The sequence below is a fragment of the Cherax quadricarinatus genome, chromosome 29 (genome assembly GCF_038502225.1).
Source record: "Cherax quadricarinatus isolate ZL_2023a chromosome 29, ASM3850222v1, whole genome shotgun sequence".
Lineage (NCBI taxonomy): Eukaryota > Metazoa > Arthropoda > Malacostraca > Decapoda > Parastacidae > Cherax > Cherax quadricarinatus.
The window spans coordinates 16,849,148-16,875,848 of NC_091320.1; the positions used below are offsets into that span (position 1 = coordinate 16,849,148).

The window sequence follows — 26,701 nt, forward strand, 5'->3', positions numbered from 1 at the left end:
ATGCACAGGTAAGGAGGGAGGCCCAATGACAATACGAAAATGACATGGCAGCGGAAGCCAAGTCTGACCTGAAGCTGTTGTAAAGTCACATCAGGAAGAAAACAGTCAAAGACTGATTATAATCAGGCTGAGGAAGGAAGGATGGAAGTTTACAAGAAATGACCTTGAAGTATGTGAGGAGCTCAACGTGAGATTCAAAGAAGTATTCATATAGGAGAAAGAAAAGACTCCGGAAAGACAGAGGTGGGATACACCAACAAGTGCTGGACATGATACATGCAACCGAGAAGGCAAAGAGGCTGTTAAGTGAACTAGATACCTCAAAGGCGATAGGGTTGGATAACATCTCTCCATGGGTCCTGAGAGAGGGAGCAGAGGTGCTCTGTATATCACTAACAACAATCTTCAACACATCTGTTGAAATAGTGCAACTACCTGAGGTATGGAAGGCAGCAAATGTAGTCCCAGTTTTTAAAAGGAGACAGATGTGCAGCATTGAACTTCAGACCAGTGTCACAGACATGTATTGTCTTCAGAGTCATGGAAAAGATTATCAGGAAAAGAGTGGTGGACCACCTAGAAAAGAATGAGCTTATAAACAACAACCAGCATGGATTCAGAGATGGGAAATCCTGTGTCACAAACCTACTAGAGTTCTATGAGAAGGTGACAGCAGTAAGACAAGAGAGAGAGAGGGAGAGAGACTGGGGAAGGGGGTTAGATTGTGTCTTCTTGGATTGTAAGAAGGCCTTTGACACAATTCCACTCAAAAGATTAGTACAAAAGCTGGAGAACCAGGCAAGTATAACGGGGAAAGCACTGCAATGGATCAGAGAATACCTGACGGGAAGGCATCAGCGAGTCATGGTACGTGATGAGTCAGCGTGAGCACATGTGACGAATGGGGTTGCACAGGGATAAGTTCTAGGACTGGTGCTGTTTCAGGTATATGTGAACGACATGACGGAAGGAATAGACTCGGAAATGTCCCAGTTTGCAGATGACTTGAAGTTAATGAGAATTCAGTCGAAGGAGAACAAGGCAGGACTACAGAGGGATTTGGACAAGCTGCAGGCCTGGTCCAGCAACTGGCTTCTTGAGTTCAACCCCACCAAGTGCAAAGTCATGAAGATCGGGGAAGGGCAAAGAAGACTGCAGACAGAGTACAGTCTAGGGGGGCCAAAGACTACAGACCTCCCAAGGAAAAGGATCTTGGAATGTGTATAATACTGAGCACATCTCCTGAGGTGCACTTCAACCAAATAACTGCTGCAGCATATGAGTGACTAGTGAACCTAAGATTAGCATTCCAGCATCTTAGTATGGAGTTTGTCTGGATCCTGTACACTGTGTATGTCAGGCCCATATTGGAGTATGCAGCTCCGGTTTGGAACCCACACCTGGTCAAGCACATCAGGAAACTAGAGAAAGTGCAAAGAAACAGTACCACGGGTGGGGTTAGAACCCGCGATCAGAGTGTCATAAAACTCCTGTTCGATGCGTTAGCCACTGGGCCAACTAGCTACAGTAAGATTCATCCAACTAGGTATATTTATACACCATAGAAATGTTAGCATGGGCACCACTGTGGCCACAAATGCAAGTTTTTACAGATGAATCTCCTGCTAGCATGGCTGTGACGAACTTTAGCTCAAATCCCCTCAAAGCCGTCAACATGACTCACGAAATCGTAATAACACAATTGTAAACAAAGCATACCCTGTGTGGGGTTAGAACCTGCGATCAGAGAATCGTAAAACTCCAGACAGACTCTCTGATCACGGGTTCTAACCCCACCCGTGGTATGGTTTGTTTGCAATAGTGTCATTACAATTTCGTGAGTCATGTTGATGGCTTTGAGGGGACTTGAGCTAGAGTTTGTCATGGCCATGCTAGCAGGAGATTCATCTGTAAAAACTTGCATTTGTGGTCAATAGTGTCTATGATAACCTTCCTTTGGTGTATAAATATACCTAGTTGGATGAATCTTATTGTAGCTAGCTGGCCCAGTGGCTAACGCGTCGGTCTGGAGTTTTATGACTCTCTGATTGTGGGTTCTAACCCCACCTGTGGTATGGTTTGTTTGCAATCATGTCATTACGATTTTGTGGGTCAAGAAAGTGCAAAAGTTTGCAGTGAGGCTAATCCTGGAGCTAAGGGGCATGTCCTGTGAGGAGAGGTTAAGAGAATTCGACCTGATGACACTGGAGGACAGGAGAGACAGGGATATGAAAATGACTCATAAAATACTGTGAGGAATTGACAAGGTGGACATGACAGGATGTTCCATAGATGGGACACAGCAACAAGGGGTCACAATTGAAAGTTAAAAACTCAGATGAGTCTCGGGGATGTTAGGAAGTATTTCTTCAGTCATGGAGTTGTCAGGAAGTGGAAGAGTCTGGTAAGTAAGGTAGTGGAGGCAGGTACCATACATAGCTTTAAGAAGAGGTATGATAAACCTCATGGAGCAGGGAGAGAGAGAGGACCTAATGCTGACCAGTGTAGATGTGGGGCCAGGAGCTATGGCTCAACCCCTGCAAGCACAATTAGGTGAGCACCCCCCCAACACGCACACACGCACACGCACACACGCACACGTGCACACACGTGCACACACATGCACACTCTAGTTCAAAAAACACTCCAGTTTCAGTACTGTATATATATTTTAGTTAAGCCTCTTATTAAAACTTCATTTCTAAATAATTTTCTTAGTGTTGTTATTTGCTCTACTTTAATCTAATACATATACTATTACAGGTCTCCCTCAACATTCGCGGGGGTTAGGGGATCAAGAGCCCCGTGAATGTTGAAAAATCGCGAATGTTTGGTGCCCCAATATATTGCAGGGAAATATAATAAAATAATAAAATGAAATAATCTATGTATATACATGTATATACGTACATGCTCCTCCCACTCATATATTTGTCCAATCTCTTTTTAAAGCTACCCAAGGTCCTATCAAAGCTAAAACCTTGGGTAGCTTCACATTTAGGTTGGATAAATACACAAGTGAGAGGTGGTTGGATTTGAATGGGTCTTGCATGCGAGTAAATAGAATGTTCAAAGCTTATTGCTTGGGTAGCATTTATTCTGTTATTGGGCTGGATTTGTGAAGGACCTGAATAGTATGGGCCAACAGGTCTACTGCAGTGTTCCTCCTTTCTTATGTTCTCATGAACAATCATAAAATACGTACCTGAGAACATCTTAAAATATTGTACTGCCTCCACCACTGCCTCGTATTTTTATATAATTTCTTTCTTCAATTCTTTCGTGCTTCTCAGTTTCTTTACCAAAATTTATTTGGGCCCATGGTTAATTATGTAGCAGTCACAGTCAATCAACAAGCACCAAACACAATGAATTATTGTGAAATGTTTGGAAGAGCACAGAGGATAATACTCACTCCAGCATAAACAAAGCCATACTGACTGACGATGCCTCTACCACCCACTGCTTCAACCCTCGTATTTATTATTATTATTATTATTATTATTATTATTATTATTATTATTATTAGCAGTCATGAATGAGTTGACATTATTTATACTGTAGTTTAATAAATAATGAACAAACAAAACACTCACCACTCGTAAGGCAGACGAACTCTGATGACTTGTGATGATTAAAAAAATTTAAATTATAATTCTTTATTTCTCTATTGATATTACATGCAGTTACTGATGACAGTTGAATGGAGATGATTATATGGAGTGTAACTGCATGGCATGAGACATACTTTCACCACCACACAAACAGCAATGACCAACTCGCACAGTGGCTGGAGACTGACTGACTGAGTGAGTGAGTGGCGGGTGGGAGGGCTGGCTGCCAGTTATTATTATTGTTGTTATTATTAATAACATGTATTATTATTAACATGTATGTATTTAATAACATGTTATAAATAATAATAGTACATATTATTAATAACATGTATGTTATTAAATACCATTGCCTCAATCACTGCCTCTACCACTCCAGTCACACTCAATCTACAAGCACCAAACACAATGAATTATTGTGAAATGTTTGGAAGAGCAGGGAGACTAATGTTTACTCCAGCATAAACACAGTCACACTGACGATGTGTCAACCACTCCCTCATATTTTTGTACAATTTCCTTCTTCAATTATATCATATTTATTATTATTATTATTATTATTATTATTATTATTATTATTATTATTATTACTATTGTTATTATTAGCTGTAGCAGAAATGTTTAATTCTTTGCAGTGTTCAAGAGTAAACACATGATGTCACCGTCTAATACCTGTCCGAATAGCCATTCCAATATGCAGTCATGAATGGGTTTACATTATTTATACTGTAGTTTAATAGCAAATAATGAACAAACAAAACACTCGCCACACTGAGTGGTGGGAGGGCTGGCTGCCAGTTGCGGGGGTCGGAGGGAGGGTAGTAGGGACTCGCAGGTGGCGGGAAACTTAAATATGATTTGGCGGCTGGGAATTTGGTGGCTGGGAATTTGGCAGTTGGGAATTCGCGAATGTGTGAAGCCCGTGAAAGTTGAAAACGTGAATGTTGAGGGAGACCTGTATAATATGAAATAATTAGGATTGATGCAGATTGTCAGGACTTGAGGTACAGTAGGGCCCCACTCATATGGCAGGTTAGGTTCTAGGCTACCGCCGTAAAGTGGAAATCTCTGTAAAGTGGAACACCCTTTTTTTCCCCTTATAAATGCATACAAATACTAGATAACAAGTTTACACTAACATATATTAAGTTAGCAATAGAACTAGGCATCAAAAAACAAAATAAAAAAGTACAATACACACATAGTACACTCATTACTTACCTTAAAATATTTATAGTCTTAACCCTTTGAGGGTTTTGGTCGTACTAGTACGTCTTACGTGTAGGGGTTTTTGACGTACTAGTACGCATAAATTCTAGTGGCCTCAAATCTCGCGCGAAAAGGCTGGTAGGCCTAGGTGTGAGAGAATGGGTCTGCGTGGTCGGTGTGCGCGGTAGAAAAAAAATCTGGGACCCAGTGGTGCATTGTGGGAATGCCCTCTTAGTAAACAATGTCCACCATGCCTTGCGGTAAGAAGGTCCTCACTCCTCGGCGAATTGGGACACTTTTGTTCCCCAGTGACAGTTCTAATAGTGATGGAAGTGCCAGTGAAGATGAGTTTCGTGGTTTTAGTGAGGTTTTGACCGAAACTAATGACCATAATATCAGTAATAGTGAGGAAAACCCAGACGACCCTCAGCCTTCCACCTCTGGTGCTGGGCCCTCTTGTTCACGTTCAGTTGTTCCAGAACCCAAGAGGAAACTTCTATTTTCCCAAATCCCAGACTCAGATGAGAGCATGGGTGATGATAGTGATAGTGAATATGAACTACAAGCTCTTCAAACTAGTTCCAGTAGTGATAGTGAAGTGCAATATTCCCCAGTGAAGCGTCAGTATATACGACGATATATGCGCTCTGGTAATGTGCCATATGTTATACCAAGGGGAAGGAGTGTATCTCGGAGTACATCCCGTGGCTGTACAACAGGAACAGACAGTGAAAAATGACGAAGATACTGTTGCAATTGGGATGGAAAATGTGCGTGGTGGTAGTGGTGCCGGCGGTGAGGCACCAGCAGTGGGCCATGCTGCCACCCACGCCGCTGCCTCAGCTGATCTAGAACAAAGGCCACCATCCCCCACTCACCCACCACACCAGCCTCCACAACCACAACCTCCACAACCACAACCACCTGTCATTGTCCAGTACCCACCAGCAGACCGCACCTGGGATTGGCAGGAAGCTGTCAATTTTGTTCCAAATCCCCACCAGTTTGATGACAGCCAAAGTGGAATACGGCCATCTTGTGCACTTGGGAACAATGCCACTGAACTGGAATGTTTCGAGTTATTCTTTGACGAACCACTGATGAAAAGTATTGTCATGGAAAGCAACACATACTACGAGTACACCATGGCAGACACATTACTTTCACCAAAATCACGTCTACATCAGTGGAAGGAGGCAACTGTGGCTGAGATGCATCTTTTCTTTGCCACAATAATGCTTATGCCACATGTGTATAAGCACAAAGTGAAATCATACTGGTCAACAGACCCCCTGATTGCAACACCAGGTTTCAGTGATATAATGCCAGTGAATCGATTTGTGCTAATGTTACGTATGCTTCACTTCTCAGATAAAACCAGGCCTGACAGAACTGACAGGTTATATAAGATTAGGAATGTGTTTGTGTATCTGAAACAGAAATTCAGTACGCATTTTTATCCCTTCAGGAAGCTTGTAATTGACGAGTCTTTGATTCTGTTCAAAGGAAGACTCTCTTTCAAGCAGTACATACCAAGCAAGAGGAAACGCTTTGGTATAAAGTTGTTTGTGCTTTGTGATTGTTACAGTGGTCTGGTATTGGATATTATTGTGTACACTGGAAGTTATACATTGCAAAATACCAGGAAGTTATTGGGCATCTCAGGTGATGTGGTTCGAACAATGATAGAACCATACCTTGGTAAGGGGCATATATTATATACAGATAACTGGTACACAAGCCCCTCACTCAGTGATTTTTTGCAAGTGAACATGACAGATGTGTGTGGCACAGTGCGTGCAAATCGGAAACATATGCCCAGGTTTGACGCTGGCACTCGTAGAGGTGAGGTGCAGGCGTTTGCTGCCAATGACATCATGGCATTTCGGTGGCATGACAAACGAGATGTCACACTGTTGTCATCAATTCACCCTAATGAAATGGCAGACAGTGGCAGGCAGCATAGAGAGAGAAATGAACCCATTCTAAAACCTGCAGCTGTGATTGATTACACCTTCAACATGTGTTCAGTGGACAAATGTGACATGCAGATTGGGTTTGCTGATTGTGTTCGCAAGAGTTATAAGTGGTACATCAAACTGTTTTTCCATCTTCTGGACATTTCCATGCTCAATGCTTTTAATATGTATAAGATGAGCACCAGAAACAAACCACAGTACAGCGAATTCTGTTTGTCTGTCATCAGACAAATAGTATTCAAGTACCAAGGAACAGCACCTGCAATTGACCACCCACCAAATTTTAACAACTACCTGCTCGTCTGAAGCATGGTGATCACTTCCTGGTAAAACTGCCTGCTACTGCTTTGAAGAAAAAGGCTCAGAAGAGGTGTTACGTCTGTGCACATACAAAAAAACGCACACAACAACGCAGAGACACTCGTTTTATGTGTGAGGAGTGTAAAACTCCACTGTGCATGACACCATGTTTCAAAGAGTTCCACAGGCTGCACAACTTCTAGAAACATTCCCTGTGACTGTATATGTGTATATAAAATATAGAAAAATAGTAATAAACAACATTTCATATCGTTTGTTTGTGTAAATATTTTCTGTGAACAAAATAATGACAACAGTGTTTACGCCCTTATTGTGTAGTATTGAAAAAGAAATAACTTACAAAATACTGATCATGTTGGCCTCAGAGGCCATAAAAGTTACTCAGAAAAAGAAAAATTGAAAAATAATTGAAAATAGTACATAAAAAAGTAAATAGAAAAATACCGGGTGATGGCAGTCGGCGATGTTACCATATGTTGTTCAATTTTGGCAAATTTCACGCCTCCATATCTCGGTAAGTATTGACGTTAAAATTTTTTTGTTTAGCCTATAATGTTTAGAAAAAAAAACTATTTTTTCATAAGAAAAAATAATTTTTTTTTTTTTAAATTTGGCCGACCCTGAGAACGAGTTTCGGAGAGGGCCTGTCGACCCTCAAAGGGTTAATCTAGGGTGAGACAAGCAGTATTTATTGTAAGAAATCACCTACACATAATATTCTATTACATTTAAGCATCCCAGAGCGATAAAATGCATGTACAGTTTACTCATTACTTATCTTAAAATATTTGTAGTCTTAATCTAGGGTGAGATGAGTAGCATTTATTGTAAAAAATCAAGTGTGGTATGTATGGTAATCAGCCGGGCTACCATACCAGGCCAACCCACCCACACATATATTTTATGATAATAAAGCATCCCAGAGCGATAAAATGTATATACAGTTCACTCATTACTTACCTTAAAATATTTGTAGTCTTAATGTAGGGTCAGGAGTAAGTAAATGAGATAAAACAAATTTATGAGAGAGAGAAAGAATAAGTGCGTGAGAGAGGACAGGTGCACAGTTATGTAAACAAACCAGGCGAAGGTAAGTTTTGTAAACAAACAAAAAGTGTATACGTCTGGTTTGTGTACAAGTTACATGGTGTACAAGTTGTCTCTACATTGATACGGTAGAATAAATAAAGAAGAACACTCCCATTCTCATGTAACATCATTTTGAGAAGAAATGACGCTCTGAGTGAAGGCAATGGAAATAAGTCACTCTGTCTGACTTTTTTGGGTTATCCTAGGTTCTCTGCACATATGCTGTTATGTATGACAATCTATGTAACTGTATTTGTGTATACCTGAATAAACTTACATACATACATATGAAAGGAATAATTTTCTACAGTTACCCCCAGTAACACATTTTCTCTTACGTTAGATTAGAGAAAATGTTATTCTTGGCGTCACTTGTACAAGTTATCTGGCTACTACATCTCATATTTGTTTATTTATTCTATTGTGGGGTGTATTTATCATCTTTATATGTTATGTATCGTGTTTATTATATAATTTTGAAAAAAGTATCATGGATGGATTAATGAAAATGTGTATATTAACGTAATATACGACATTTAATGAGACTCGGTGATTATTATTATTATTATTATTATTATTATTATTATTATTATTTCTAATATGGCATCATTTGTGCAAGTCGTCTGCTACCACATCTCATATTTATGTTTATTTATTCTACTGTGGGGTGTATTTATCATCTTTATATGTTATGTATCGTGTTTATTATATAATTTTGAAAAAAGTATCATGGATGGATTAATGAAAATGTGTATATTAACGTAATATACGACATTTAATGAGACTCGGTGATTATTATTATTATTATTATTATTATTATTTCTAATATGGCATCATTTGTGCAAGTCGTCTGCTACCACATCTCATATTTATGTTTATTTATTCTACTGTGGGGTGTATTTATCATCTTTATATGTTATGTATCGTGTTTATTATATAATTTTGAAAAAAGTATCATGGATGGATTAATGAAAATGTGTATATTAACGTAATATACGACATTTAAATGAGACTCGGTGATTATTATCATTACTAATATGACGTCTGGAGACATAAAACACTCTTACTGATTTTAATGTGTACCTGCATGCCAGCACAGTATGTAAGTTTATTTAAGTACAGGTATACATAAGTATAATTATCAGAGTATATATAAAATATGAAGTAACTTTTAAAAACACTTAAAATTTTGGAGTTTCCAGACATAATGGAGAGACTTAGTGCTTACGGATCTCAGAGAATGTAAACAAACCGGGTGGGGCGCGGTGACCGTATTAGAAAGTCAGGTGGGGGAGCCGTATAGCGAGTTTTGGTCATAATTTGAAATGACCGTATTAGTGAAACGCTGTAAAGTGAAACGCCGTAAAGTGGGGCCCTACTGTATATTTGTTTTTGAAAATTTATTTATAGTTTTATATAGTTAGTAAGTACAGTAAATTGTAGTTACCTTGTTTACAAATGATCTTTGCTTGTCTTAGTGCTAAAATGAATTTGAATCTTGACCTTATTTTGTGTACTTGTAGTAAATTGTTGTTTGGTAAATTTAATTACGTACTTCCACTTAATATATAGGAAAATAACATAGTACAGTAATTTATTATACAGTAATGGAAGAAGTCCCTCAAGTATCCAGCTCCTCTCAGAATATGCTCCACCTATTTTTAAGTCACACACTGTTCATATTACTGACTGTGGCTAGACAAATGCTGTTTGTATGTATCCTATACCATAAAATTACTGGAATGCACAAGGGAAGGTTCAGACTAACTTTCTTTTGCTTAGTTATCTTTCTTAACACTTTGTCAGATTTAGAGAGAAATGTTTGTAATAATAGCTTGACATTCCTTTTCATAATATTGAAATTAAAAACATTTATGAGAGATACACTAACCTTTCTCTGCTGTTGTTGCAGCCCATCACAACTTTACTTTTATTAAAATTAACTTTTTTTGTATTTTGGTGTTGAAATGCAGCCATATTTTTATCTCCAGTGCATAGTGTGTGTCTGCTGTTGAAGTCCAACATGTAAAATCATTTGTTCCCTTGCCCCTCAGGAGTATCTAATGATATTAATCATAACCATAATTTTTAAAGTGGGGGGGGGGGGACAAGTAAGCAAGCAGAATGCTTCAGTCAGATGACCAAAATCTCCAACCGTGAGTCATGTGACTAAGACCAGACTCAGGTTACAGTTGTTTTGTTTCCTGATAAATGTTATCTAACCTAACCTTGCTCCCCAGTGTAGTATTTGTCACACAGTGCATGAATCTTGTAAGTTGAAGAATGAGAAACTTGTGGAACATGTGGGATTCTTTATTGAAAAAATGTTTTGCCCTACAGTGGCTTCATCAGTCCAGCACAAAGAAGAAAAGTGTAAAGAAAAGAGGAGTTTGAGGTAATCAATCCCTCAGCCTGGAATCGATGTGGTCAGTCCATCAGTCTTGAAGAAAGTACAGCATATGGCCAGAGTAGTGGCTTATATAAGCAACTTCTCTGAAGTAGCTTATATAAATGTGTAAGCCACTAGGTTATATAAGCCACTTCTCTGACCATATTCTGTAATTTCTTCAAAACTGATGGGCTGAACACATTTGATTATGGTGCCCCGTGGCCTTGTGGCTAAAGCTCTCGCTTCACATGGCGAGGGTCCGGGCTCAATTCCCGGTGAGGGTAGAAAAATTGGGCGTGTTTCTTTACATCAGTTGTCTATGTTCCCCATTAGTAAAACCAGTACCTGGGAGTTGCACCTACTACCCGACTTACGACCTGCTCGACATACAACCATTCGACTTACGACCTTGTTTTCCATGGCAAATTTCTGGGAAATAAACAACTGTTTGTGTTGTACACAGTGTTTATCCTAAACCTTACAGTATAAAACACAGTACTAACAGCATAAAAAGTAAAGTAAAAAAATGAAATACCAAAATAAAACAATAAAATAGTCATTACAAAAATGTGATGTTGATATTCAGCAGTAAGGTTCGACTTGCGTCCATTTTGACTTATGACCGATTTCTCGGAACCGAAGTCAGTTGTAAGTCGGATGGTACCTGTAATTGACTGGTGTAGGTCACATCCCGGTACAAAACTGACCTTATTTGCTTGAAATGCTCTGCATAACAAGCTGCTTTCTGTGAAGTAGTATTTTATTTATTTATTATTAATTTGGACATGATACATAGAAATAGTGGGTAAGTGTAACATGCCAAAAGCCCCTTGTATATAGAGCATTATGGGCAGGCTTAAAATTAACTTAAGATTAACTAAGCAATGATATATTCAGTGGTAAACATTATTGTAAACAAATAACAATTAAGTACAAATAAGTATTTCAAAGACAGGTCATATGGTCATATACTGAGTTACTGTGCATTCAGTAGAATGGAGTATTCTGTTAGGTAATGTAATTAAAAATAACAAAGTTTGATAGGGTCACAGGTTAAGACATAGTATATGTCATTGATGTCAACTAGGTCTGTATACCTTGTACATGTACTTGTAGAAATAGATATTATTTATTATTTCCAGGCTGAGGGACTGATTACCTGAAACTCCTCTTCCCTTTACACCATTCTTCTTTGTATTGGACTGATGAAGCCACTGTGTGGCAAAGCATTTCTTCGATAAAGATTCACATATGTTCCATAAGTGTCTGTCTTCAACTTGTAAAATTTCTAAACCATTTTTCACAGTCTTGTAATAATATGTATATGTACTTGAGTTTTTTTGAAAACCACTGTACAAATGCCTTGATGGTATTCTAACTGCTGAATGTGATGTTTATATCATTATGAGAGGGAACTCTACAGATTTAAGTTCATCCACGTAAGGAAGAACAATTTATGCTTTCTTTTTCTTATCCACCCGAAAAGTTACCCCTGACTGAGAAATGACCAGTCTGTAAAAATTTTAGTGAAGCCTAACTTAGAAAATGTTCTGTAGATATACTCAAGGTCATATTCTAAACTGTGAATCACATGCAGGTTATGCCCTAAGAAACAAGCCTGAATGACACCACCTCTCTTTGTGGAGAATGAGAAGAAAAGGTGTGCAAAATATATTGGTTTTCTGTGTAATTTAAAACTACGAGTATTTCTATGATATCTGCATACTAAGATATCCAAAAATAATATTTGCCAGTTTTCTTCACCTTTAAGCTTAGTATTTCTGCTTATTGAATTGAAACACCTAAGGACAAACTGCTATAAAAGCAGAGGCTATAAAAGCAGAGCCTTGGCCGTGGTAGGCCCAGTAGACGAGTGTAGGTTTATTGTGAACTGAAGTGGTCATTCATATTGTAAGTGTCCTTTTCACTAGTAGTATATTAATGGACAGCAAATACATCATTAACATATAGCCAAGTGAGGTCACAGTCAACTACTCAGTTAACTATAGTGGTAAAAACTTTACTATCAAAGATTTCCATAAAACTGTTATCCAGCAAAGGCATCAAAGGTAAACCCTTTTGCATCCCATACACTTGGCTGTTAAAAGTCCTCCTTCATAAGAGAAATGCATCTAGGAAATGCAATTTAATGAGACAAAAGATTTTCTTGTATGGTACAGGGGAATTCTAATTCGTTAGCAAATTTGCTTCTCAAAAACACAAGTTGTATCATTGATAGTGATTCAGGTGAACAAACTGTTGATGTCAGAATTAACCATTAGTTTGTTTTCTAGGTTAACATTTCTTATTTTAATAATAAAGTCTTCCGAGTTTTATTAAATGTGAATGCAGAAAAGTACTTCAACATGGGGAAAGCAAGGATGCTAGGAACAAGGAAAGGTCATTTAATACACACACAGTCTAGTAAAAATTATAGGTCTTTATGTAATGCTGTTATGTCTTCGAAACCTATTCATACATAAAGGGAAGTTTAGCACAATAGTGTACATTGCATTCTTAAAAGATTAAAACAAAGTTTAGCATATGTTTGATCATCTGATAGTAAATCAGTGATTTTGATTTGGTAATCAGTACAGTTCAAAATAACCACATTGTTCCTGTATTTCTCTTATTAGTTTAAAAAATAATTGACATTATCATTACTTAAAGCAATAAAGGAATAATGTGGTTTTTTTAACTACTGTGTACTGATTACCCAAACAAAATCAGTGATTTGTTATCAGTTAATCAAATGTATGTTAAGCCTCATTATTTCTGTTCTCTGAATGTGGGTTACTCCATTTTATATGCTGTATATGATGTACATCATTGAAGTTTAAATTGCTTGAGTGTTGCACAAGATTCCTGGCGTATTAGTTGGGAGGGTGTGGCCTGTGACCCTCTGGCAGGTTCAACCATGGTGGTAAGGTCAAGAGAGGAGGCACTCACGGCAAACTGCACCACGCATTCTGCTAGGCTTCTTGCAACTGATAGTGATGAAGGTGGTTGTTCATGTGATGAAGACAGCATTCTTTCAGCTTGATACAAATTGAACCTTGTTGCAGGCATCTTGTTTATCAGTTTAGGTTCTAGAAACACCACTGACTTCATAAGATAATCATCCTCTGGGCTGTATTATGCTCTGGCATAAAAATAACTAATGAAATACAGTAATTTTTACTCTATATTATTTTGTACAACATGGAATTTTGATGTGAAAAGTAAACAGTTAATGCTTTCAAAGCAACACTAATCAAATTTTCTAAATGGCAGTTTTTTTGAACTTAAGGAAAGAGTTGATGAGTCAGGTATGCTCAATTAGACATCCTCATGTTCATTATAGTATTACTTTACAGTATGATGGAGTGCCAATTCTGGCCTCAACTGTCAAGTGTAAGATTTGTTCCCAGGAGTTTGCAAAGCAGTGGAGGTGAAGACAGTCCACTGGAAGATAAGATCAACCGCAAGACACTCTTTTACCTGATATCCACCCTCAATGCAGCCTTCTACCCAGACTATGATTTCAGTAATGCTTCATCTCAAGAATTTTCTCGGGAACCTTCTTTGGAGGTAAGTGATGTTGAATATCATGTAATGAATGAATAATCTTTCATTACTACACTGGCATAAAGTAATTAACAAACCCAAAAGTTTCAGGAATAACAAAAGGTACCATTTGGTTCTGTGTTGTGTGTTAAAACTGAAGATGGTATCATATTTGGTTTGAATTAAGGAAGAGTTGAGGTAGTGTGTTAGATCATACTGAAGGATGATTTGAATAGACTGATGCCATGGCTGGTGTGTGTGTGGGGAAGTACCCTGGCTCGTGTGTTCTTTCTTGAATTTTATCATGTTTCTCACCTTCTTTACCAAAGGGCTGGCACTAGGAGCTTTCTTTGGCCCATGGTGGCTTATTTAGCAGTTGCAAGCACAAATAACAATGGATTATTACAAAATGTGTCGTATGAATGCATGGAGTGATGGTCACTGACCAATAAACTGGGAATGGTGTGTGGGGCGCCTTTGTGTGACGTAGACATTGGGAGACCACTCGTACACGTTTTGGACAAGCAACGAATGGCGAGGCAAATTACGAACCGCGAGGCTGTTTTGATGAAAAAAGTTGTCGAAAGTTAAAATTTACAAAGCTGTATTCCATTCCTTTTTGTGCTTGCAACTGCTAAATAAGCCACCATGGGCCCAAAGAAAGCTTCTAGTGCCAGTCCTTTGGTAAAGAATGTGAGAAACACAATAGAATTCAAGAAAGAAAGAAACTGCAAAATATGAAAGTGGCGTGCGTGTGGCCCATCTTGCCAGGATGTATGGGAAGCCTCATACAATCATCGCTTCCATTGTGGTGAAGAAAAAGGAAATCAAGGAAGCTGTTGTTGTGAAAGGGGTAGATATGCTTACAAAAAAGAGATTGCAAATACTCGAAGATGTTCAGAATTTGTTGTTGGTGTGGATCAACCAAAATCAGTTAGCAGGAGATAGTGTTATGCAGTCAATAATTTGTGGAAAGGCAAAACAGTTGCATGCTGATCTCGTAAAGAAAATGCCTGGATCGAATGCTGATGTTAGTGAATTTAAGGCCAGCAAAGGCTGGTTTGAGAGACTCAAGAAGCAAAGTGGCATACACAGTGTGGTAAGGCATTGTGAGGCTGCAAGTTCTGACAAATGTGCGGCTGAAAAATTCGTGCAGGAATTCAAGGACTATGTAGAGGCTGAAGGGTTCATCCCCCCAACAAGTGTTCGGTTGTGACGAAACAGGCCTCTTTTGGAAGAAAATGCCAGAGAGGACTTGCATCACACAGGAGGAAATGGCACTGCCAGGACACAAGCCTATGAAAGACAGGCTAACTCTCATGTTCTGTGGTAATTCTAGTAGGGATTTCAAAGTGAAGCCTTTACTGGTGTATCACTCTGAAAATCCCAGAGTGTTCAAGAAAAAGTGTCGCCAAGAGTAAATTGTGTGTGATGTGAAAAGCTAACAGTAAGGCATGGGTTGCAAGGGAAATTTTCCTTGATTGGTTCAGTGATGTGTTTGGCTGAAGTGTGAAGAAATACCTCCTGGAAAATAAACTGCCACTCAAGTGCCTCCTGGTAAAAGACAATGCTCTTGCTCATCCTCCAGACTTGGATGACCAAATGGTGGAGGAGTTTAGTTTCATCACAGTGAAGTTCTTTCCCCCTAATACCACTCCTCTCATCCAGCCGATGGACCAGCAGATCATTTCAAACTTCAAAAAACTCTACACGAAAGCCATGTTTCAAAGGTGCTTTGATGTGACACACTCAATTGACCCTAAGAGAGTTTACTTCAGTATCTTCCATTGCATAACCCTTATAGATAAGGCTTGGCAGGGAGTGACTTTCAGGACTTTGAACTCTTCTTGGAGAAAATTGTGGCCAGATTGTGTCCTCAAGAAAGATTTTGGAGGGTTTGAGGCTGACCCTGACAACCCTATGCCAGTTGTGGAATCTATTGTGGCATTGGGGAATTCCATGGGGTTGGGTGTGACTGGCTAGGATGTAGAAGAGTTGGTGGAGTACCACAATAAAGAGCTAACTGAAGAGGTGCAAGACCTTCATCTGCAACAGCAACAGACCACAACTCAGGAAATTGAGTCAGTCAGAGGAGGAGGAAGAGAGAGATGGAAGAAGGTGCCTTCTTCAAGGATTAACCCTTTGAGGGTTTTGGTCGTACTAGTACGTCTTACGCGTAGGGGTTTTTGACGTACTAGTACGCATAAATTCTAGCGGCCTCAAATCTCGCGCGAAAAGGCTGGTAGGCCTAGGTGTGAGAGAATGGGTCTGCGTGGTCGGTGTGCACGGTAGAAAAAAAATCTGGGACCCAGTGGTGCATTGTGGGAATGCCCTCTTAGTAAACAATGTCCACCATGCCTCACGGTAAGAAGCTCCTCACTCCTCGGCGAATTGGGACACTTTTGTTCCCCAGTGACAGTTCTAATAGTGATGGAAGTGCCAGTGAAGATGAGTTTCATGGTTTTAGTAAGGTTTTGACTGAAACTAATGACCATAATATCGGTAATAGTGAAGAAAACCCAGACGACCCTCAGCCTTCCACCTCTGGTGCTGGGCCCTCGTGTTCACGTTCAGTTGTTCCAGAACCCAAGAGGAAACTTCTATTTTCCCAAATCCCAGACTCGGATGAGAGCATGGGTGATGATAGTGATAGTGAATATGAACTACAAGCTCTTCAAACTAGTTCCAGTAGTGATAGTGAAGTGCAATATTCCCCAGTGAAGCGTCAGTATATACGACGATATATGCGCTCTGGTAGTGTGCCATATGTTATACCAAGGGGAAGGAGTGTATCTCGGAGTACATCCCGTGGCTGTACAACAGGAACAGACAGTGAAAATGACGAAGATACTGTTGCAATTGGGATGGAAAATGTGCGTGGTGGTAGTGGTGCCGGCGGTGAGGCACCAGCAGTGGGCCATGCTGCCACCCACGCCGCTGCCTCAGCTGATCTAGAACAAAGGCCACCATCCCCCACTCACCCACCACACCAGCCTCCACAACCACAACCTCCACAACCACAACCTCCACAACCACAACCACCTGTCATTGTCCAGTACCCACCAGCAGACCGCACCTGGGATTGGCAGGAAGCTGTCAATTTTGTTCCAAATCCCCACCAGTTTGATGACAGCCAAAGTGGAATACGGCCATCTTGTGCACTTGGGAACAATGCCACTGAACTGGAATGTTTCGAGTTATTCTTTGACGAACCACTGATGAAAAGTATTGTCATGGAAAGCAACACATACTACGAGTACACCATGGCAAACACATTACTTTCACCAAAATCACGTCTACACCAGTGGAAGGAGGCAACTGTGGCTGAGATGTATCTTTTCTTTGCCACAATAATGCTTATGCCACATGTGTATAAGCACAAAGTGAAATCATACTGGTCAACAGACCCCCTGATTGCAACACCAGGTTTCAGTGATATAATGCCAGTGAATCAATTTGTGCTAATGTTACGTATGCTTCACTTCTCAGATAAAACCAGGCCTGACAGAACTGACAGGTTATATAAGATTAGGAATGTGTTTGTGTATCTGAAACAGAAATTCAGTACGCATTTTTATCCCTTCAGGAAGCTTGTAATTGACGAGTCTTTGATTCTGTTCAAAGGAAGACTCTCTTTCAAGCAGTACGTACCAAGCAAGAGGAAACGCTTTGGTATAAAGTTGTTTGTGCTTTGTGATTGTTACAGTGGTCTGGTATTGGATATTATTGTGTACACTGGAAGTTATACATTGCAAAATACCAGGAAGTTATTGGGCATCTCAGGTGATGTGGTTCGAACAATGATAGAACCATACCTTGGTAAGGGGCATATATTATATGCAGATAACTGGTACACAAGCCCCTCACTCAGTGATTTTTTGCGAGTGAACATGACAGATGTGTGTGGCACAGTGCATGCAAATCGAAAACATATGCCCAGGTTTGACGCTGGCACTCGTAGAGGTGAGGTGCAGGCATTTGCTGCCAATGACATCATGGCATTTCGGTGGCATGACAAACGAGATGTCACACTGTTGTCATCAATTCACCCTAATGAAATGGCAGACAGTGGCAGGCAGCATAGAGAGAGAAATGAACCCATTCTAAAACCTGCAGCTGTGATTGATTACACCTTCAACATGCGTTCAGTGGACAAATTGCTGATTGTGTTCACAAGAGTTATAAGTGGTACATCAAACTGTTTTTCCATCTTCTGGACATTTCCATGCTCAATGCTTATAATATGTATAAGATGAGCACCAGAAACAAACCACAGTACGGCGAATTCTGTTTCTGTCATCAGACAAATAGTATTCAAGTACCAAGGAACAGCACCTGCAATTGACCGCCCACCAAATTATCAACAACTACTTGCTCGTCTGAAGCATGGTGATCACTTCCTGGTAAAACTGCCTGCTACTGCTTTGAAGAAAAAGGCTCAGAAGAGGTGTTACGTCTGTGCACATACAAAAAAACGCACTCAACAACGCAGAGACACTCGTTTTATGTGTGAGGAGTGCAAACCTCCACTGTGCATGACACCATGTTTCAAAGAGTTCCACAGGCTTCAGAACTTCTAGAAACATTCCCTGTGACTGTATATGTGTATATAAAATATAGAAAAATAGTAATAAACAACATTTCATATCGTTTGTTTGTGTAAATATTTTCTGTAAACAAAATAATGACAATAGTGTTTACGCCCTTATTGTGTAGTATTGAAAAAGAAATAACTTACAAAATACTGATCATGTTGGCCTCAGAGGCCATAAAAGTTACTCAGAAAAAGAAAAATTGAAAAATAATTGAAAATAGTACATAAAAAAGTAAATAGAAAAATACCGGGTGACGGCAGTCGGCGATGTTACCATATGTTGTTCAATTTTGGCAAATTTCACGCCTCCATATCTCGGTAAGTATTGACGTTAAAATTTTTTTGTTTAGCCTATAATGTTTAGAAAAAAAAACTATTTTTTCATAAGAAAAAATAATTTTTTTTTTTTTTTTAAATTTGGCCGACCCTGAGAACGAGTTTCGGAGAGGGCCTGTCGACCCTCAAAGGGTTAAGGACATTTGTGCAAAGTGGAGTGAGGTGCAAATGTTTGTGGAGGAACATCACCCTGACAAAGCTGTTGCAAGCCGTGTTGGCAACATGTACAATGACAATGTCTTGTCCCATTTTAGGCAAATTTTAAAGAGAAGCCTGAAACAAAGCTCTCTAGAACAATTATTTGAGTGACAGGGGTCCAGTGACTCTCAAGCTGGTCCTAGTGGCATTAAAAAACAAAGAAGGGAAGTAACCCCAGATAAGGACTTGGTACCTTAAGTCTCTTTGGAAAGGGATTCCCCTTCCAAACAATTGTGTAACTTCTCCATCCTCTCCCCTCCTCCTGTCTTCATACACCAACAAGAGTCTCCAATGAAGGTAAGTGTGATGTTATTATTGTTTTATACTAGATGTCTCATTGTTTTCTCTATGTAAATCTATATTTAATGTAAAAAAAATATTTTTTGTTAATACTTTTGGGTGTTTGGAACGGATTAATTGGATTTACATTATTTCTTATGGGGAAAATGGTTTTGCCATTCGTAAATTTTGCCTTTCATCAAACTCTCTGGAATGGATTAATTACGAAATTTGAAACCCACTTTGTTGTTTCATGGAAAGAAATTTGTTAGCTATTGCATTCTTGTTATTTAGTAATTATCTGTTTGTCATTGTTTGTTTGTAGTTTGCATGAGCAGAGCTAAGCCTGTGGTGTCCTATCTTTAGTTTGTAATCTATAGTATTGTATTATAATTCTTTTTAATTATCATTGGTTTAACCCCTCTTGTGTCAGTGCCGTAATATTATGGCTTTGAAGCCAGTGTTGGTCCCATGATACTACGCCAAAATTCTAGTGACTTCAGATCTTGCGGGAGAAAGCTGGTAGGCCTACATATGAGAGAGTGGGTCTGTGTGGTCAGTGTGCACAGCATAAAAAACATCCTGCAGCAAGCATTGCAAAATGAGAAAAAACTACGACTGTTTTTGGTTTAAAACAACTTTGCAGTGTATTTTCATACGGTATTTATGGTTGTATTCTCTTTCTTTTTTTTATCTCATTAATAGAATGGAAGATATATTACAGAAATAGAGGTAATTTTAAATGGTTTACCAACTAAAAGTAGCTTGAAGTTGAACTCAAAGTAGCAGAAATGTTTGATTTTTGACTATGTTCAAGAGTGAACAGCTCACGTCTCGCATCCAATGCACGTCAACTGGTGGGTCTAATGTGCATTCACAAATGTGCTGATATTATTTATACAATTATTACAATTATGCAATAGTCTGAATAACAGTAAATCATCTACTTTTTGTGTGAATAAAAATTCAAAATGAAAAGCAAGCATAATATAAGAGGGGCCTGGAGACGTGACTAATAAACAGAACAAATGTTATTTTAGTGCCAAGAATGTCTGCATTGTTCATTCTGGACACTATTTTGAAATTGGCCTGTTTTGAATTTTGTGTGATATTGGCCAAATTTGTAATTTCTGATCACCTTTTTTTTGTGTAGTTGAAATAGGAAAATGGGCAGTTTCTTGTACTCAGTTGATAGAATAAAGTAAAAGTATAGTTTATTTCTTTGTAAAGGTTACAATGTGTAATTGCAATTTTTGACTTGCTAAGTACAAAGATAGTTACTAACATGCCAAGGCATTTTGGGCAGACTAACCCTATGCATAGTAACTAATTAAAACTAGATAAGATAATGGTACATAGTAACTATACTTAAAACTAGACAAGTAGTAGTGGTTAACTGTTTTACAGTCTTATTTAAACTTAATGCAAATGTGAGGTAGTAAGGTAGAATAGGGTTCGGTAAAATAATCTTGAAATTGCACACAAAATCTACCTTTCAAGTAATGGTACAGGTGGTAATATTTTATGGATTGGCAGAATTAAAAGCCTGGAGGTCACATAGTGTAAAGTAAAAGGACACAAGCGCAACTAATGTGACATTTTTATTGTGGCAACGTTTCGCTCTCCAGGAACTCTGTCAAGCTCCTGGAGAGTGAAACTGCCACAAAAATGTCACATTAGTTGCACTTGTGTCCTTTTACTTTACATATTGTCGGTAATTCTACCAGCAATATTACAGGTTATATAATAAAACTAGTTAGCAGGTGTTTTGGTTGATTTGGTTAATATTGAAAGATAAGATGATTTTTTAGCAAAGTCCTAAATTAAGTTGTCAGGGGATCCTTGACCTGTTCCGGTAGCGAGTTCCAGATCTTTGGGCCCATTATGTGCATAGTGTTCTTGCATAGTGAGAGACTGACTTGAGAGATGTTGAAAAGTGCCTTATGCCTTGTATTGTGACTGTGCATTCTGTTGTAACTGTCAAGGAGTAGTTTTAGGGGAGGGTTTACAATGGAGTTTAATGTTCTGTATATGTAGTAGACACAATAATATGAGTGTATGTCTTGTATATTTAGCAAGTTGAGTCTTTTGAAAAGTGGTGGGGTATGCTGTCTAGCACAGGAGCTGGTTATCACCCGCACAGCAGCTTTTTCTTGGATTATTAAGGGTCTAAAGTGGTTGGCTGTGGTTGAGCCCCAGACACAGATACCATAGGTGAGGTAAGGATATATTAGAGAGTGGTACAAGGTAAGGAGAGTTGTTTGTGGTACATAGTAGCGTATCTTGGAAAGGATTCCTCCTGATTTGGAAATTTTCTTGGCTGTGTGATGGGTATGGGACTGAAATTAAAGATTACAGTCAAAGAGAAGACCTAAAAATTTGCCCTCCATGTGTCTTGATATAGGGGAACCATTTATTAATATGTTAAGTTGGATATTTAATGCTCTGTTGCCAAACAGCATGAAATATGTTTTCTCCATGTTGAGAGTGAGTTTGTTGGTCATCATCCAAGTATATATCTTTAGCAGTTCATTGTTTACAGTGTTTCTAAGTACAGCTGGGTCTGAATGAAAGTAGACATATGTAGTGTCATCTGCAAATAGAACTCGTTTGAGTTGGGATATATTGGGGAGATCATTGATGTAGATGAGAAAGAGGAGTGGGCCTAGGACACTACCCTGGGGTACTCTTACAGCTACAGGTTGGATAGCGGAGTTGACTCCATTTGCATATACATAGGGGTGTCTGTCGTTAAGATAGGATTTTAGGTAGTCAAGAGAATGTCCTCTGATGCCGTAATGATTCAGTCTGAGGTACAAGAGATTGTGGTCGACTGTATCAAACGATTTTTGTAGGTCGATGAAGAGCCCCAGGGGATATTCATTCTTATCGAGAGCTGTGCATATTAGCTCAAGCATTTGTATAATAGCCTCATTCGTACTTTTTTTGGTCTAAGCCCAAACTGGCAGGGGTTAATTAAGTACGTTGTTGGATGTAAGGTAGGAGTAAAGACGCTTGTGTATTATTTTTTTGAATATCTTGGAAAGTAAGGGCAAGTTTGATATGGGTCTATAGTTGAGTGGAACAAAAGAATTGGCCCAAAATAGGGCTAAAAGCGGGTGAAATCATAGATGCTAAATATCGCAGAGACCGCTAACTTCGCAAGAGCGTAATTCTACAAGTTTTTCATTAAATTTTGAACTTTGGTTTCATTACTTTTGGTAAAAGATTGTTTCATTTCGTAAGAATTTTTTTTTTTTTAATTCTTCGACACTATGAGCAAGTTTGCAAGCAGGGAAAAAAATTCCTGTGTCTGGGGGAAGATTTTGATTTTTTTTTTTTTTACTTACAGTTCAATAGAGTTCATTTTTCTGAAACAGATAGTACTAAAATGAGTGGAATGTGATATAAACTTAGGATTTTATGGTGTGTTGAAGTTGGTGAAAAATGATCACTAATTGTCAACAATGGCATTTAAGCACCAATGATGCTTACATTTTACAATTTATTGACCCTAATATATAACTGTTTAACTGTTTTTTTAATTGCATTTAATGTTTAATGCTATATACAGTGGTCCCTCAGTTACCTTCCTTAATCCGTTCCTGGAAGTGTGACTATTATCGAAACAGACAATTTTCGAATCAATTTTCCCCGTAAGAAATAATGTAAATCCAATTAATTCGTTCCAGACACCCAGAAGTATCAACAACAATTTTTTTTTACCTAAAAGATAGATTTACATGCACAAAAGAATGAACATTCAACATGACAGTTACCTTTATTGAAGGCTGTTGTTGATGAATGGAAGACAGGGAAGAGGAGAGTGGGAAGAGAGGTTATTGTTTGGAAGGGGAATCCCCCTCCATAAGGACTCTAGGTCACTTCAGGAGTCACTTCCCTAGCATAAATATAGATTTACATGCAGAAAAGAATGCCAAATAAATGTAAAGCACTAATAAAATGTATAAATGAACATTGGTAATAAGGGTAGTTGATGAGTGGAACAGTCTGCCTAGTAGGGTGATCGAAGCTAAAACATTGGGTAGTTTCAAATTTAGGTTGGATAAATACATGAGTGAGAGGGGTTGGATTTGAGTCGGATTTGCACCTGAGCTTATTGCTTGGGTAGCATTTGTTCTGTTAGTGGGTTGGATTTGTGAAGGACCGGCCTAGTATGGGCCAACAGGCTTATTGCAGTGTTCCTCCTTTCTTATGTTCTTAGTGAAGAATTGGTTGTGTGAGAGGGGGATGGCAAGTTTATTGTTGGAGAATATGACACTAATATCAACTCTACGGTTTATTTATATATCACAATTCAACTAATATGATATAATAAACAATATTAATAACATAGAAACATGGAATATACTCTAGAATGAATAAAATAAATCATTACATATGTCAATAGAGGTGTTGTGTTGTTGTTGGGTATATAAGGGCCACTGAAAGTAAGCCGTCCATAATGATGGTGAAGCAGCAGCTGAGGCGGCTGTGTTTTCTGTAGCCCTATATAACTCCAAGAACATTGGAGGAGTTGGTAGAATCGCTGAATCACTAAAGAAGGCACCCTTTACCACCTTCTATCGCTATTACAATTGCTACCACCATCACTACCACCTTCTACCACTATTACAATTGCTACCACCATTACTACCACCCTCTACAATCATCAACCACTGTTAAAACTCCTTCCACTCTACCACCACCACCTTTGTTTTTTTCTACAAACTTTTTCATAAATTATGTGTGTCTCACATTCTTTACCAAAGGGCTGGCACTAGAAGCTTTCTTTGGAGCCATGGTAGCTTATTTAGCACTTGCAAGCACTAAAATCAATGGAATATTATGAAATATTTCGTAGGAACAAGTGAGGGGACCGTCGCTCGCTGGTAAACAATGGCACACTGGCTGGGAAGGCAGGCCCAGGCAGCTCAGAGCATGAGTACGCATCCCGGACGAAGGACGATTAGCGAGTTAATGGATCACTTGCGAGCCAATGTTTAGACGAAATAACGGGACTATTTCCGAAATGGACGACTTTCAGGCTGGATGATTATTAAGGAACCTCTGTACATATACAGGTCAGCCATCACTAATCCAGCAATCAGTAATCCAGTTCCATCAGTAATCCGGCACTAATTTTGGTTAGCGTAATTTAAAATTTCCCGTTTCACCTCACCATCCTACTGCTACTTGCTGCATAAACCCTGTTGGTGTTGCTTGCAAAAATAGGCTAGCCATTCCAATTTGTTTTTCTGCATTTATTGTTATAACCTGCTCACTTTAACCCCAGTCATGGTTCCATTGAATAAAGGAAATGTTTTTCATTGTGTAAAGCACAAACACCATACTTTGTCCATAAAAGATAAGGTTGAACTTCTGAAAAAACTTGACAGCGGCATTTCTTCAGAAGCTTGTGTAAATTATACAGCACTGGCTCTTCCACAGTTTATGTCATAAAGAAACAAAGAAAAATTACTTGGTTTCTTTGCTAACAGTGATTCAGAGAAACAGATGTGTAAGAGGAAAATGAAGAAAGGAAAAAGTTCGGAAGTAGATCAAATTCTGATGAAGTGGTTTAGGCTGTACACAGTGAAGGTGTTGAATTGTAAATTTCAGCTCTTCACTTTGGAAGCGGCAGTAATGAACTTTCTTGTGTAAGTCAAATTGGTAAAGTTTATTAACCCTTTCAGTGTCAGTCCCATTGTATCACAACTTTGAAGCCACTCTCGGTCCTATAGAATGACACCATGAGCTCAGCTCGCTCAGATAAGCTGCGACCGGTAAATTTGGGCCTAGATATGAGAGAAAATGCCCATGTGGTAAGTGTGCATTATATAAAAAAATCCTGCAACACTTAGTGTATAATGAGAAACTGCGACCATGTTTTTGGTGTAAAACGGTAACTTTGTGGTGTATTTTTGTATGGTTTTTATGGTTGTTTTCTCATTTTTTTTATCTTATTTGATAGGATGGAAGATAATTACAGAAATAGAGATGATTCTGATTGGTTTCAGAACAGAAAATACCTTGAAATTGAGCTTAAAGTACTGGAAATGTTCGATTTTTGCTGATGTTTAAGGGTAAACAAATGACATCATGTGTCTAATACGTGTCCAGCTGGCTGGTCTAATATGTGGTCATGAATGGGTTGACATTATACGTACAATTATTACAGTAATGCAGTAGTCTGCATAACAACAAATCTTCTATATTTTGTGTGAATGAAAATTCAAAATGGAAAGCAAGTGTAATATAAGAGGGGCCTGGAGATATGACTAATGAACAAAAAAAATTTTATTTTAGTGCCAGGAATGTCTGCATTGTTTATTCTGGACCCTATTTTGAAATTGGCATCTTTTGAAATTTGTGTGAAATTTGCAGAATTGCCAATTTCTGACCACTTTATTGGGTAGTTGAAATTGGTAAATGGGCAGTTTCTTGTACTCGGTCAATAGAACAAATGGAGTTCTAGTGAAATAGCTATGAGTTTGAACTTTGGCAAAAATCGAACATTTCTATACTTTGAGCTCAATTTCAAGGTACTTTTCATTGTGAAACCAGTGAAAATCATCTCAATTTCTGTAACATGTCTTCCATTCTATTAAATGAGACCAGGAAAACTAGAATAAAACCATAAATACCATACGAAAATGCACTGCAAAGTCGTTTTAAACCAAAAACATGGTCAAGTTTTTTTCTCATTATGCAGTGTGTGATGCAGGATTTTTTTTATACTGTGCACACTGACCACATAGACCCATTCTTTCATATGTAGGCCTTCCAGCTTTCTCTCGCTAGATTTGAAGGCGCTAGAATTTACGCGTACTAGTACGTCAATAACCGTAGTTCGTAAGACGTACTAGTACATCGGAAACCCTGAAAAGGTCGAGTCAATTGTGGGGGAGTGCCTAAGCCCTAAGCTATCCAGCCTGCCTTAGTCCTAACCAGCCTAGCCTGATAAGCCAGCTTCCCACCTTGCTCATAGTTACAAGATTCAAGTCATCCTTGCCTGTGTGATGGTTTCTAAGCCAGTAAGCCACCCAGCTGAGTGTAAGAAGTAGTCAAGCAAGCCACGTTGAGTTCCAGCCCTCATCATCGCTTTGTGCTGCCAGTTCATAGCTGTTCTGGTTGATATTCACCA

The 26,701-nt window shown here is 38.8% G+C and overlaps 1 protein-coding gene across 4 annotated transcripts in view; it reads left to right on the plus strand.

Annotated features, from left to right (window-relative positions):
* The window catches only part of Maf1 (repressor of RNA polymerase III transcription Maf1), a 259,357-nt gene that overhangs the window by 32,929 nt on the left and 199,727 nt on the right, over nt 1-26,701 (plus strand). For 2 of the 4 annotated variants that reach the window (XM_070089627.1, XM_070089625.1), the window contains exon 2: nt 13,958-14,171. In XM_070089627.1, the coding sequence (XP_069945728.1) occupies nt 13,958-14,171 (214 nt within the window). The remainder of the gene's footprint in view (nt 1-13,957; nt 14,172-26,701) is intronic. The other 2 variants (XM_070089626.1, XM_070089628.1) reach the window with 2 other exon arrangements.